Here is a 16652-nt window from a genome sequence, read left to right on the forward strand (position 1 = left end):
ATCGAGTCAGCCACAGAGTTTCAGTAGGTTTATAAGATATTCAGTCTCTGAAAACATTAATTTTCATTTTGCAAAAATGAGGGCTAATCTAATGTTACCCAAATAAATAGATATATACACATGTATGTGTGTTGGCGCAGTAGCCACAAAGCATAAAAGTAAGCATTGGGTTAATTATTTTAAGATTTGGGCCATAAATTAATGAGATTTCTTTCCTCTGTAATCAGAAGACTAAGGAAGAYAACAATTTTAGTAATATACTGTGAATTTCCAAGAGGTACCTACTACAAGACTGTGAAGTGCTGAAATAGATGTAATAGTATGAAATAATAATTTATCCAAAATAATTCCATTCGAAGCACCAAGGTTACAACACCTGCCAGGAGCTTGTTAGCAGCCCAAAAGAGTGTAAAGAAACAGCAGCATCTGCTACTGCAGTTCCTTCCAGCTACTTGTTTGCAAGTGTGACTTACTAAAGGACAGAACCAACCAGCAGATGCTGCTGTAAAAGTTAGGTTTAGCCCTGCCTCTTTCCACATCTTCTTGTGTAATTTTGTGTGTAAAAATGTTAGCAATTTTTGCTATTGTTGTTTATACACTGCAGAAAGCCATAAATATTTCATTCTACAACTAAATTAACATCATACCACACTTACAGATTTCTTCCCAAATGCACTCTATTCTGGATTTCAATTTCTTTTCACACAGCAGAAAATAAGTGCTTTTCTGCAAGGAGCTGCTGTTTCAGGACTCAGTGTTCTTTACCTGAGAAGTTTGAAAGAGATTTTCAGCTAAACAGGGCACCAAAAARAAAAAAAAAAAAAAATTCTCTACTTGTACTTCAAAAATTAGTTGTCAGATGCACACTTACTTGAAAACACAGACATGGCAATCAAGCAAAAGCACCAGAAAAGAAAATAGTTAATGCTTTTATAAATTTTTAGATCTGAAAGGACATGAAGAAACATGTTATTTGGAGGATTAGCTTGACCTTTTACTGGTTAAAGGTATCTTACATAAGTCTGTTTTTCTGTTAACACATTGAGGTATTGAAGATTTAAGCAGCTAATATTTGTTGAACTGCTGGCTCTACCACAGACAACAGTCTAGATCAATTACTGGTTTGCAACMTGAGTACTAATATGCAATATAGGTGGGGCCATTCACTAACAGACATTGTTTTAATGATGAAATCATGAAACTAATGAGGGACAATAAATGACAATGAAATCAATGGCCTCAATAAGATGAAAAGCAGAGACACTTTTTCACATTTGTAACTTTTTTGCTTTTTATGTTTGTGTTGAGCAGTGGAATTTTTGTGATTTTTCTTTTCTAATCCATGCCAGATCCTAATTCAGTCAAGCTTTGCAGCATTTTTGCACAGTTTGTGTATTCAGAAGTCTCAGGGCACTTGTTAATGTACACTATGCTCATATTAATGATGATGAAATACCCATAATTTTTAGGTATATTTTTCTTTTAATAGCTTTTTTTTTCCTGTGCAAACAGGACTTAATGTTATTTACTATCCTTCACAGGACTATAGCTCTCTTTCTGCACACATTTGTAAGGTTTGCAAGGTTTGACCAATTCCACCTGAACATGATAAAGGCAATGAGGACTCAAGATTAGTTAAAGTCTAGTAATCTTTCTAAAAAGCTGACATGTGGATATAGATTAAAAAAATATATTTTTTTTATGTCTACTGCTACAGTCAAAACCAGAGGCACTTATATGGCCGATGGGGACTGCCCTTAAAGGGAAAGTAATAGGTAAATATAACACAGAATCATACTATAACTCAGTTAAGCAATCAATGATGAAAGATACCACACGAAAACTTTCTTTAGTTGTGGTGTTCACAGATACACTTTTAAAATATCTGGATCAGTAAGAAAATCTCATTATCCTAGGCAATGTTTTACATTGGATACATTTAGACCAGCATCCAGGAATGGACTTAACAGAAATGCATGTATGTTCATATTCCTCCTCTTCAGTACAAAATCAGCCCTGTTCTCAAGTTACTGCAATCAGGTGCTTGAGCATAAATGCACCATCTCCCTCTGCTGGAAAGAGTTTGATCTACAGTTAGAGACAACTGCAAATGCTAGATACAGAACAAAATTTAGGCATGATAATCAAAACTGGTAAAACATCATTTTATAGATTATTATCACCTACAACAGTGAGGGTAATTGCACTGGACATTTGCAGCATTGGATCACATCCTTTACATATCATATGATTAGTGGTTAAAGAGACAACTCTATTAATTAAATATTAATTATGAGTAATTTTTACCAATATCTTACCTCAATCAACAATTAAGTAAAAATTTTCAGTCCTTTAAGCACCTGTAGAGGACTTCCACATCCTCAGAATTAAAATATTTGAACTCCTACTCTTTTCCTTGCATATGTTACTGGTTAGTTTTAGTATAGAATGYTTGCTCTGTTTGTGATATTAAAGATCCATGGTGAGCAGAGAGCTCTTGACGGCCCTAAAACAGACCTAATAAAAATTTWAAAAATCATTGAAAACATGAGAAAAATAGGAAAAGCCAGCTGCTCACAATCCAAGGTTGAGAGAACTAAATGAGTAACAGATGGCCCAGACTACCTTTGGCTATCGAAATCATGCCCAAACAATACACTACCCAGCTGTGCAGAAGAGTGGAAAACCACACAGATTCAAGTGAAGGGAAACACATAATGGCTTGAGGGTTCCAGCAATGAATTTCTTTTCATGAGGCAATGTTAATGGACCACCACCTCTCTCTGTGACTCTTTTGATTTAGACCTGGAAGCAATAAAAGCTGTCCATTCTCCGGAAAAATGTGAGACGAAAGGGGATATGAAAACTAGTTGCATTTCTGTTGTTAAAATAATGCCATATATAAAGCTATTTTGTTCCCATGTTGAAAAACGCATGCAGTTCTAATCTGTCTTAGAAAGAATTAGCTGTTACAGACATAGTTGCAGATGCGTGACAATAACACACCAAGAGCACAAGCATCAGAGCAAACTGGAAGAAAGATAAGCATTTATTTTTTTTGTTTAACAGCAATTCTTCACTCAATTTTCAACAAATCTTGTCAGTGTACTAGCACTGCTTGTTTCCCAAGTATAACAGCCTATCTTGATGAAAAAAGGTGCTGGTATCTCACTCATTGGCCCAGGCATTTACGGAGAGCATGGCAGAAGACACGATGGTGGGATGAGGCCTCTCTCAGGCTCCAGTAGGCATCAGCTGGAAACAGCAGAGGACAAGCTCAAAACAAGGATGACAAGGTGGCTCCTGCAGTGTGCAAATGAAAGCGAAAATTTTTGTCACAGCATCATGGTTTCGACCCTGGCTGAGCACTAAGGCACCCATGATGCTTACCCCCCACCCCCAGGAGAGTCAGAAGGGAGAGCAAAAACCTAATTAACAAAAAGGTTCATGGATTTTAGATAAGAGTTTCTTGAAAGATTTTTTTTCACACCCCACAATGGTCAAACAGGCTGTAACTTCAGTTGCAAAATGGATTTATTACTAAAACTACTAAGAATGCACATAAAAAGGAAAGAAAGAAACTAACCCTAAGTAAGGGTGGGGGTGTCACAAGGAGAAAAATGGACCATTCAGACACCGTTCTCTTAACCATCTTCCCCATCTTTCCTGCCTTCCCATGCAGAGGGGGACAGGGTGTRGGAGCTTTCTGGTCAGCTCATCACCAGAATGTTTCATGGTTTAGGAGGAACCTAAACCATGCTTGCTCCACCGTGGCTGTGAATCCTTCCCAGGAATATCCCTGCTGATGGCATGGATCTTCCTCATCCGCAGGGCTGCTGTGCCTCCAAGGACCGTCTCTATCTCAGGAGCAAGGTTAGCACAACATCTTCAAGGCATTCACACTATGACTGCATAGTCTCATCCTCTTTCTAAGCAACAGGAAGAAGATAAGAATATKCAGGTTTCCCTTACAGAAATCAGTATCACAGAACAAATTGTTTAGACTGGCATTTCCCTTGATCAGTCAGGCTCAGCCCATGCTCAGGCTCTGTCTAGTCCTTCTGATGCCTAAAAGTGACCACTGCCTTTGTGGAGTACTCTGCATATCTAAATGTCTTCTGAACACACACAGGTGTGCAAGTCATCTCTCTCTCTCCTGAATCACAGAATTACAGAATTATTCACATTGGATAAGACCTCCAAAGACAGCAAGTCCAGCCTTAGACTGAACACCACCTTGCCAATTATAGCACAGCACGAAGTGCCATGTCCAGCCCTTTCTCAAGTGATAACTCCACCATTTCCCTGGGCAGTCTGTTCCATTCCTTAACCACCCTTTCAGTGAAGAAATTCTTAATGAATCAGCTAATGCTYTCTCAAAGCTCACCCTAGAGACAACAGACACATGCAGCTGATGTTGCCTCATGCCTTCTTCCTCATCTCATGTGCCCTTTTAGCCCTTAAGTAGTCCAGTGGCTAGAGCAGACACAAAGAGAGAAAAGACTGGATACATTCCTTCTTGGCCTACTAAAGGGAAGGTTAAAACATAACCAATAGATGGAGCATGAAGTGCAGCGCTTGCCCAAGTGCTAACAGTTCGCTTTTGTCCCAAGCAAAGATGTATTTTTCTACACACAAAATAGTTTAAGAATAAAATACGTACTTCTGCTGATCAGGGCAAAGCAAGAAATGTGGATCTGAGTCTCTTATAACAGAGGAGAACTGAGCCTAGGACCCTCACACATTTTGGACAGCTCTTTAGCTACTGAGCTGTGAAACACATAAAAAAGAATGCCAGCTTCTTACACCAGTTTAAAAGAGAAGAACAGCACCTTGTCTCTGCAGCTTTCTGCAGACAAACCTTACTTATCTAGTTTCAGAAGGAAATCCTGTATTGCAAACACAGACAGAAGCATACTCCTGGACAGTGAAATAAAGAACTTTCTGACATCTTTAGGACTCTCCTTTTCTGGAGAATTCCCTGTTGTCTAGCTTAGGGAAGCTTTGACTCCTCGCCTTCAGGCTGTGGATGCCATTTGTCTCTCTATTTTTCTTTTTCTTCTTAAAAAAAAAAAAAATAGCCTACGTGACAGGAAATTAATAAATCAAATTGAAGTGTTAAATATATTGGATCATAAGAGTGAAGAAGTAAAGAAAACCCTTTTCCTGATACGATGCTATTACAATCTGAACACAGTTTTGCACACAGATTGCTACTAGCTACATTTAACTCTCCCAGACAACTCCCTCTTGCCTGGCACTGACCTCTGAAAGACACCACGGACCAGTATAACATAAATGCAAAATATTCATGTGATTTTTCCTCRGCACAGTTCCATCAAAATAAACTTGAAATTCATTTTTAAAATAACCTGGTTCATTCTGACTGGGACTAAATGATATGTTCTAAAAGCCTTCACCCACTGGATGTGGGAAAGACAAATGCTTTCAGCAAAGAGGTGGCTTGGGGACAGATAACAGTGATTTCTTCAAGTCAGCACAAATGCAGCTGAAAAAGGACACATGCCACAGTCTAAATCACCAAAGAAATAACAAAACTACCAGCTAGCATGAAGAACTGAGCAACACTGATAATCTAAAAAAAACCTCCAAAGATAGTTCACTTTCAGAATATTGGGTTTGAACTGAGAACAGCACATCCGGGAAGACAGGCAGAAATGTGAAACTAAATTGAGAGAGACAGAATGGGGTGAAGAGGTAAGCTTGGGAGTTGCCTGTAAAGAGAAGCTAAGCAAAAGCTTTCACAGTGCTTTATATCATTCAAATATTAAGAATAGGAAGGAAAAAGAGAGGGAAAGTGGCACCCATGGATGCACACGCAAGAATTCAAACACAGAAGAACAGATTATGTTAAAGCAGATTCTTAAGCAGCAGGCAGAGGATTAAGTGGAAACTAACAGAACAGAAAGAATACAGATTTATCATAAAGTGAAAAAAATGGAATACTATAGGAAAATTACAGGACTATGGGTGTCAAAAGAAGACAGTTGAATAAACAGGAAAATAATTTGATAAGAATGCATTTAATTTTTACTTTTATATATATTTCTGAGGTGGTATTGGCCATGACAATGAAGCTGAATATTAGAAAGATAAATCTAACACTTACACAAAGCCCTTGAAAAGACTTGCACTTTCAGATGAAGGGATTTCTAAAGTATTTGGATTTATTTTGGTGACTTTTAGAAATTTCTACAGTTCAAGTGTGTCCATACATACTAATCTTTGCTATTTGATTATAAGACACAGTGTACTTTATTGTCTCRCAAATAATAATACTTTGACTATGACAAGTTTTAGCTATTATTTAATGACACATTTACAATTCCAGATTTCTGTCCCATAAAAATTTCCTAAAAACCATGCTTATATAAATAAGGTTATTTCAGGTACAACCTTAACAAATTAGCAGCTGTTATGCCACTATTAGTCACTGAGAAATCCATGCTGTTCCCTCATTCAATTATGATGCTGCCAATTCCATTTCCTGGCTTTTGTCTTTCTGGCCAATACATGCAGCTTGGGGAAAATTCACTTCTGCTGTCCTATAGACCTAACAATACTGCACCACAAGACTTTGACCTTAGAAAATGATGAATGGTCACTGATCAAAAATGTGGACACATTTTGTGGTGAAATACACATAAACACATTATATTAACATTTATTAAATTGAGGAGGAATACTTGTTACAGCTCAGCCATATAATACAGCAATGTTAATCTGCTAAAAGCCACACTGCTTTAAGATACACTTTTACATTTATCATACATCATATCATAYATCAGCTATATTTTACAGATCATACATCCACTCAGTAGCAACTAAACTCCAGCACTTAAATGGCAGAGACAGCTAAGAGCAACAGTGTTTTGTGATAACCTAATTCTCAATTCCTGTCTGGAAGCCATCTATACTATTATATTCACTAGCCATGCTGGTAAGAAGATTTTCACTAGAAGRGTAGTGAAACACAGACAAAACAACAGTATCATCTATAAGTCTGGAAACCCTTTTGAATCCTTGAGTACTTTGGGGCAAGCACATAATTTCCAGTTCCAGAATGCTTTTCCAAGTGTAAGAGGTTTTAACATTTTCTGTAATTTTTGCAGTGTGTTGGAATTATTTTCCTTTGTTTTGACAGTTTAAACAAAATCCTTCAGTTTCTCCTGCACATTCCCCAGACTGAGGCCATGCTTTCCAAATACTGGTGACTGAAAAGCAGCCTTCCAAAATACYGTCAGTGGTTTGGGCACTACTGTTAATAATCTCCAACACTGTSCCTTTAAGTATGTATAAAGACACCTTGCTACACATTTTACACTCACATATGCTTTTTTTTTGCTATTGTTTTCTCCCTACAAAAACAATAGTCAACTGTTAATTTACAGTCAGTTTGTCACTGACAGATCAGATTGTTTTCCTTTCTAGTTAGCAGCCCACAGTTTATGGCATCCCCCATGTGAGTAATTTTTCAAACTACATTCATAATATTTATCTCATTTCTGGAACTTCAATATTCGAATACACTAAGTATTTCTCATACTTAGGTCAGGTACTGGTTTATATGTTGGTGATTTCTCCCAATTTTGTCTCAAAAAATTCTTACAATTCTTCTGCCCTTCAATACTAAACATTAATAAGAACATTCAATGACATTGACCATAAGAGAAAGAGAAAGAGAGAAAGTTTGAGATCTGGGCTTATTTTTACTAATGCTGTTACTGTATCAAATTCATAATGAAAGGTAGGCAGGCTTCTTGTTTTCAGTGAATCATTTCAACTTGAAAAGCACTAAGTAYGGAGTAACCCGCCTTTTTGTAAAGAGAAAATGGAGTCGATTATGATCTATTTGTCTTCATCCTTATCCCCTGCATTATTTTTATTAAAAATAATTGAAATCATATAACAAGTAAGCAATCACCTGAACCACTTCTCTATCCTCTACTTTTACTTGGATGTTGGGGTAAACAACAATAGTGCTGGCTGGAAACATCATAATAACCCTCACATTTGTGGGATGGGGTTAATCAGGCTCCTTTCTTCTACTCATGCAGTTAAACCCCTCTTTCTCTTACATACAGGTAAAATTCATGCCCTCCTCTGTGTCTTGAACTAGTCCATCTTCAACCTAACATTTACTTTCTTTTTGGCAAAGAAAGATATTCAATAAATTTTCCTGTTCAGACTGGATTTAGTCACAGACAAATCCTTCCCAATACATTCGCTTGCTTTTATGTTGTTTTATTTGCATGAGCTATGAGGAAGAAAACAAAACAAAACAAAATCAAAACCAAACAAACAAACAGAAAAAACCTGCCAAACAACAACAACAACAACAAAATCAACAAAAAAAAAAAATCCCATGTACAAAATACTTGCTTTGGGTTGGTTTGTAGGGCTAAACTTAGCTTCACTTCACACAAGTCTGATTTTACTCCTATCATTTCTAACTTCCAAGATATAMTTTTTTTTGCCAATCAGATCGTTTTTTTCCATTTCTTCATTTGGTTCTTCTTGGGTTCTCCTTTGGACATAATTCAGCTGAGGAAGTTGGACCTGCCTGGCTTCGTGCAGGCAGCGCTCAGCATTTTACAAGATCATATCCTGCAATGGAATAAATCTGCATAAACTAACTGTGCATAAGTTAAGTCTCAGAATGAAAACAGGGTTCTTGATCTACCAGAGAATTATGTTCTGAAACCATTTCCCAACAGTGGGAGGGCAAAACCCCTAAACTCATTTTAGGAATAAGATTTCCTTACTCTATGGAAGAAAACTACATTATCAATACCTTGTCTTTATTCAGTTTTTCCTTATTGCAAGCCAAAATGTCTGTTCTTAAACAAATGGGAACGTGAAGCTGCATGCAATCACTTATCAGAATCTCTTATAATTTGAGAACAAGCATCTAATCTGCACATCAAATCTCAGAGAAAAGCTAAAGTCCCAAGGTTGTCAAGCTTTACTRGGCTGAAATGGCTACAATTCTATGTTTAGGATTTACATACCTTCACACCTCATGAGGCTACAGTAGGCTCTTAAATTTATATCTCTGTTTATAAAGGACAAAAAAWTTTTTAATTACCTGTTATTTAGGCAAAGCTGGAGAATTCACTAATATTCCGAATGATGCTTAATTAATTATAGATTGTGCTTTGCATTTGATTAATGATTGATTATGGTGTTGCATTAAGCAGCTAGGGTATCCCAAAGGCTGGTCTTTTCGAAAAATAAGTTMGTTCTGAAAATTTCTATTCAGGTCTTCTACTGTCTCTGTATTTTACTGAATTTGCACTTTTCACAGAAGTTGAACAAACTCATGTTCCTTATTCTTTCATATCTGTGTTATCTGAACACGTTCTGACCACAATCATGTAGTCTTGTTTCTAGAGGCTAAAGTAGGGGAAAAACAGCATATTTCAGAAAGTCTTCCTTCTTTCCTCCCACCCAGCAGCTAACTCTTTTAGAGCCAAGAACAGAAAGGAAGTAAGATAGGATGTGCTTCAGCCTAAGCTTTTTGAAATCTTTTTGTGTCTTATTTCTAACTACATGATTATAAACTTGTGTTAAATATTTCCATCAAGTCACATACATCTGAAACCTGACATTCTAAAGCTTTCCTTTTAATGTATTATTTTTCTGTATAGATATGAATAGTTTTTTTTTAATTTTATGACTGAAATTTTAGCATATCATTTACTTTACTGATGTCTATAATAAAAATCAYCACCAAAAAAGCACCAAGAGCCAGATTGTTTTCAGCAGTATTAGTACAGGCAAGCAGAACTAATATTTTACTTACAGAATGCCAGTCAGATGCAATTAAAAGCTATTGTAAATTTTGAGGATTGCAGGGAACTCTTAGCTGTCAGAGTTGTCTAAAAATATCTGTCATAAAGAAAATGTTGGGTTTTGACTGTTTCCAATAGGTCTTTTAAGGACAGACTCAGTAGATTTGCYCAGAAGACACATTTGCACAATATGGCTCTGGTGTGTGTGGATCTGAGATTTCATTTATCTTATCAAAGGCAGATCTGGTTTTGCTTGACCAAGCAAACTAAGGAATGGTTTGACTCCAGGTATTTAATGYTCTATTACTTTCAGTAAAGTTCTATTAAATCCTGTTAACTGTTCATGTTACATTGCTGCCCCTAGATAAAGCACAATTTTTTTATTGCTTTTTCTTTGAAAACAAGAAAAAAATCTGGTACTACATATATCTAGGTCCTCGGCATACAGTACTAAATTAAGTGTTTTGKTTTTTTCTAATGTTTTACTCCCTCCACAGAGTCAATCATGGATGAGATAAAATACACTGACTTAGTATTTCCATGAACAGCCTCGTCTGTGAGGAACCCTCCCCAAACTTGCATTGAAAACTATTCCTAAAAATTTCAGCTACAGTATGACAGCTTGCTTGATTTTCCTCTTYATCAAGGACTACATCCAACTCCAAAATGTGCCAATTCTATAGCTGGAGGCTGATGMTTCCTCTAAGGCTTTCATTACACTTGTAGCAACCCATGTAAGCGGCATATAAAAAGTTCCCAAATTCCAAAAATCAGACAGTAAAACTGTTGCCCTGTGATGGCATCAAAGCCTCATGTGAAGCCAATGACACACACTTTGGAAGTGCTGGCTTAGAACAGCCTTTCTCTAGCAAAATCAAAACTGAAGGCCCTGATGGAAACAGAGGCAGCTGTGCCTTGTGCCCAGACATGCTCCAACATTCTGTAGGTGGCAGAGGGGACACTGCCTGAAGACAGYCACATAGGGGAAGTTTATTGCCCTGCTTGCATTTATTTTTATTTCATTCCTAGAAGTTCCTCTCTGTGGGGCATCCATTGCTACAATGGGGCATTTATCAGGTTTTAAAGGGACACAATTAGAGAGATATGAAAAGGAGGTTGTTCTTGTCTGTAACAGAAAAGGAGCCTCAACAGAACAGCTCTCCTTCTGGATCAACAAGCAAAGCATCTAGTCTCCATYCCTTTTTTCTTCCTTCTCACTCTAATAAATTCTCAGTGACACCCTATCATATTCACATCCAAAATAATGAMCATTTTCAGATGCAAAGAGAGAAAACAGAAAACAGAATTGTAGCTCGACTTGTTCCTTCCATGTTGTTTTTTCATTTATTAAAAATGAAAAAAAAATCACCTGAGTCTCCATTTCTGAACAAAATAATTACTTATGAGTTATAACCAATAAATCTGTACGCAATATAATGCTTTGTTTCAACTGAAATATTGACTTTCTTCACATGAGCTTAAAAGACCTACAATATCACTGGGAATTTATTTCATAATAGAAACACAGTTGTCTTTCCTTAGCATTATTGTACTGTAAAAGGTCRCCATATGCTAATATAAAGCCAATGAAAATGGAAGAACCTAGTTTTGAAAATTAATTACATTGCCAGAAGCTCTTTCCTTAAGCATGGAGGAAAGGTTTAAAGGGAGCTTGAGGAATACAATAATTTGACCCATAGTATTCAAAAAGGCAGATCCAAAATATCAGGCTATGCATGCTAATGCAGAGAGGGGGTCCCAGGTGAAGGGCAGGAAAAGCTCTGTCAGCTGGGCTCTGCACTCTGAGAGTCTCCTCCACAAGGTCACCCTCAGCACCTCTGTCTGTCCACAGCATCCCTCAGTGTCCAGCTGAGGCAATACAAAATCTTTCTTGCCAAAATATCTGTTCTGTTTACATATGTTCAACAAACAATCAGAATTCTTGTTAACTCATCACTGTTAAAATCTCTATAACAACAAGCAGGGAAATAGAAAACTACTCATCTAGTCAGAGATGAAAAGCAAATAGAACTGTTTCAGTTTTCTAGCAGCAATTCTGACAGGCACAAATTCTGTCTCAGACAAAAAAAAGGCTTGAAGTACTTGAGTAAATTACTCCCAACTACTTCTGTCAGCAGTGACTGTATGATACACCTCTCATTTTCAGCCACTGAAAAAACATCTGTAATATGTTCTTTGAAGACCTCTGGTGGCAAAGACTGAGCACTGACCTTCCCTCTAATTTGGATAAAAACGTGAAATCCCCACCAGAGAGGTTCATGCAGTGATTTTGAATGGAAATCCTGTGCACTTTCAAATAGTTTGCACAGTGACTGGCTGCAGTTTTGCTTCAAGACACAATTCCTGGAACTAATATATCACAGTCCTCATAATACCCAGCACCATGAACAATTGCATAACCACAGCTGAGCAAATAATTATTTTAGCTTCTTTTTATGCTGCATGGAGTTATCTATAAATTGCAAGTACTGTGAGCATAGTATTAGATTAAAGAAAAGAAATAACATTTATTCAAATGACTAATCATTATTTCAGCTATTTTCTTTTGCCTTTCTTATGTCTGAACCATAAGGTTAAGTCAAGAAGGGATGAAAGCTTATGACATATTCCCTCTTCTGCTTCACTTCAAGAGAAAAATCCATTTTTCTTTTTTTTTTCAGGGTTTTCTTTTTTGTTGTTTTTTGAGTAGTCAAAATGATCCAAGTCACTCTGTACAGTTCAAAATCTGGCTACAGATAATTTTGGACACTATAAGCTAACTAATAAGAAAATTCTGCTTTCCAGATGATGTAAAACCATCTCTCTCAATGGCCCAATTCTACGTTTTGTTTTATGAATTAGATTGTTGTCAACCTATCCAAATAACTTCTTGCTCCTTTCCTAAATTAGTATGATAACATCTACAAAACTACAAGAATATAAACATTGTGAAAGGTTAAATTGTCGTGGTAGTATTTTTAGATACTTATAAGACACTTTTATATATTTATTTCTCCCAGACAGCAATAACCATACATTGTCAAGAATAATGGGTCAGGAGTGAAAAGAAAGATTCWCTCAACTTGAAGCTTGATTTCACAAGACAGGAGGARATCAGTATCCTATTTTTCAAAAAAGGCGGAAACGCATTCTTTCATCCATACATGTATTTCCTACATATATCATATGTCCAAAGAGATGCTTTGTCTCCTTCAGTACAATCAATAAAAAGCAGGGAGATGTTTTAACATTTGAAGAACCTAAATCTTTGAGGACTCTGAGTCCCTGCAAGACACACATTCTCCCAAATGCTGAGCACTCCAGCCTCACAAACTATTTTTTTCTTTATTTGAAGTTGTGATAGCTCTAAGATTAAACCAAAGTGGTCTGATGGAGTTTAGCTCCCTCAAGGTCTTAGCACATTTCTGAACTTTAATATAAGATCCAAAAAGCTCATTACCATGAAAAAAACTTCATTCTTCCTCATATAAATGAGAAATTACTGTGACAAAGATGATTTGTGACATTTTTTTTACACTTCTTAAAATAAAATCTATTTAGAGGGGATTTCCCCATTTGTTTTCTTACTATTGATCATATAATAGTTTAAGCTATACCATCCCAATAGTTCCTTAGTTAAGCCACTGTAGGAACAGGAGATGAAATGAAAAATATCAATTCCACTTCAGATTTTGCAACTGATCTTTCAACAACTTACAAAAATCCAGACAAGGAATATCAATGTGTTCAAATGTCATGGCTTCACTGAATTATAAAATTATTTCTGYTTTAAACCATTTTATAAGCTCTTCATAACCAAAGTCACAGCTTGATCTCAAAGCATGAATTAGTTCATGAGAGACTCTAAMAAGTATCTTGTAGCTCCTGTGAGAACAAGTTAAGTGCAGGGGGARACTACAGGTGAAAGAGCAAGTCAGAAGGTTAATGAACTATACGGAATAAAGGCAGGGCAGAGCAGCACCAAGACCTGAACCTGTTCCAGAACATCACAGCACCACCCACACAACTGTGAGTGAAACAAATATCAAAGCCATTCAAGCAGTCATCCATCCCTGATACTGCATTATAGATACGTTTGGGCTCTCCTAGTTGATCCATATTTCATCAATCTTCCTCATGGGGGCACAAAAGACATCAGGCTGGCAAAGAACTACTGCTTTGACTGTAAAAAAGGTGGTTTTAAACATTTCAGATGTGCATTCTTAAACATCAAGGAAGAAAAGAATACCAACCATTCATCCTTATTTCAGGAATTGTAAGGAAGGCCTCAACAAAAATAGTGAAGGCTGGGAGCACATCTGGTTCAGTGGAAAGGTTACAATAACACCAAAAACATTAGTATGTCTGAGCAAGCAACACGGTGCAACACTTTCAACAAGATCCCACTGTTTCCAATTTACAAAGTCAAAGCCAATCTCACAGAGAAAAGAGAAATAAAGAGGAACAAAATGAATGCCCAACAGGTAAATCTTCATAAGGTTTAAATTTCTATTCCAGCACAGTTTGCTCAGAAAATTGTTGTGACTTCTTCTAGAAGTTGTCTCCTACCATTTTATCCTATAGGTGTCTCATAGAAAAGGAGGTGATAAAGGTAACATCAATTTTGCCTTGAGCAGACAGGATCATAAAATATTTTTATTGTTGCCTTTAACTGCATACTGTGTCCCTTACTTTTAGTATGCACTATCTAAAAGAWGTTATGTCAAATTCTAGTATCAGTTACCTGAACACAAAACTAGGAAAATTCATTGAATCAAGCTTTATTGACAGTTTTTAATGCTCAAGTATAACGCACAGTATCAGACAGAAATTAAAAGACTTCATTTCATACACGTRTGCAATATATATATAATTCTCATACAGACACCAACAAAACACTGAACAAACTTGCTCAAATACAAGTTGCAATAACCYTCCAATTTAATGAAAATCAGTGCAAATTCATTCATTTTGACTCTCCTAGTACTAAAGTGCAGAGAATGTCATAGCTACTAATGTGATCCCCATTACTACAAAACATGCAAACTACTAAAAATGTTGCTTCCCCCAGGATAGTGTGAGAACGTAAGCTGGGGAAGTTTGTAGAGATATAGYATCTTTATTTGGACCAAATTACACAGCCAGAATAAAATTAGACAAGCTTGTGGACACTTCTGCAGATCCTTAATCTGAAGGATCCTTGTCTGAATTAAATTTCCTCTAAACAAATGTAGAGATATAGTTTGAAGCTTAAAGTTCATGGGAAATTTTCTATACAAGCTGCTTGGTCAAATAAGTGCAAATTTATTTATTTCTTCCTCTTGCTGAATTGCCAAATTTCAGCTGTGATGAGTGAAAAAGATAATTCCCTACACAGAACATTTCAAAAGTAAATAGGTAAATAATTCACTAGACTGTCAATGAACAGAAATTAAAACTTGAGCTATAACTCTCTCCAGCACTATGCACAATTTTCTTGACTCTTTCAGTCTTGTATAACCAGACTCAAAAACTGCATTATTAATAMTCTGCAGATCTAAGGAATAGTTTAATATTCATTGTTTGACACTTATACCATAGATGGTCTCAGGAAACAATACAGCTGTCTTGGATCTAAAACCACAAGCAGTTTTTATGAAAGTTGGAACAGTGGAAATTTTTCTGGTTGATTSCTAAGCTTCCAATTCAAAAGATGTGGTCAGATGTACGGCTTCCATCTAGCTTGGAAGGAATCTGAACCCAGATGACTTGAAGTTATCTACACTAGCTAGGACTGAAAGTTAGGAAAGGTGTGGGATGATGTTACTCACAAAGACAGTGGCCACAAGGAGATCCCTCTGCTACCCAGACATCATCTGTGCTAATCGGTCTCTTCAATTCTGAATTTAGGTACTCACCTTCCTAAAACAAGAAGTGAAGTCAAACTACACCATGGCAAGACTGTCTTCATTTCCACATTTGATACAGTTACTCCAAACTGGTGCTTTGAATATTTATCCAAGGTGTGTCTTCCTGACACTGCTTCATTTTTCCAAGAGATATCACCCAAGTTCCTCTTTGAAGTTATATAAAGTATTAACTGGGCAAAACACAAAATCTGTGTTGCAGTGATTAAGAATCTCTCCAGATTCTGGGAAACAGGGATTTAAAACACTTCTGCAAACCCAAGTCAGCAAGATTTGGCCCTCTGCATTCTAGGACAACTCCTTAGCCATGAGTAAAGTTATGCGAAGTCTCATTCAACTTTTGGCCTCAGAACAGGCCACTTCTATTTTATTGCATCTCTCTAGGACTGTTTTTCCATGTGCAATAGACCAGGGAATGCCTCTGAATGTCAGAATTGCTGAAGGCAGRCTGAGTCTCTGCTTTTAGATATGGTTCCAAAGTGGCCTGCATGGACTTCAGTGCTGAAATACCTCAGCACTATTTGAAGGCAGAAATTCCTGTGACRTAATTATCAACTGAGCTGAGAATTTAGAGTATATATACCTAGTTACTTGTGTATCTAAAGATGCATAAAGCCACAGTCATGGTTTGGATGCTGGCCGAAAGCCAGGCACCCACAACATCTGTTCACTGTCTCTCCCCCACCACCACCAGAGGAGAGCGAAGGGAAAAAAAAATTAACAAAAGGGTTCATGAGTTGAGATAAGGAACAGGAGGAAACATTTTGAAGGACAAAACAGGCTTCACTTAAATGAAAAAGTGAATTTATTACTAGCAAAGTCAGAGGAGGAGAATGAGAAATAAAATCCTCAAAGACACTGATATTCTCCCCACTCCTTCCCTCGTTCCCACCAACAATGCAGGATGTGGGAACAGGGTGTGGGGTTGGTC

At 36.9% G+C, this 16652-nt stretch overlaps 1 protein-coding gene across 1 annotated transcript in view; it reads right to left on the minus strand.

The window, feature by feature from the left end:
* Nucleotides 1-3081: 3081 nt before the first annotated feature.
* Nucleotides 3082-16652, minus strand: part of MRPS30 (mitochondrial ribosomal protein S30) — a 31144-nt gene continuing 17573 nt past the window's right edge. Inside the window, exon 5 of the mRNA XM_057371814.1 lies at nt 3082-3303. Within this exon, the coding sequence (XP_057227797.1) occupies nt 3278-3303 (26 nt within the window). The 3' untranslated portion in view covers nt 3082-3277. The remainder of the gene's footprint in view (nt 3304-16652) is intronic.

Source organism: Malurus melanocephalus, unplaced genomic scaffold, assembly GCF_030028575.1.
Source record: "Malurus melanocephalus ecotype Western Australia unplaced genomic scaffold, MMel_1.1 scaffold_158, whole genome shotgun sequence".
Taxonomy (NCBI): Eukaryota; Metazoa; Chordata; class Aves; order Passeriformes; family Maluridae; genus Malurus; species Malurus melanocephalus.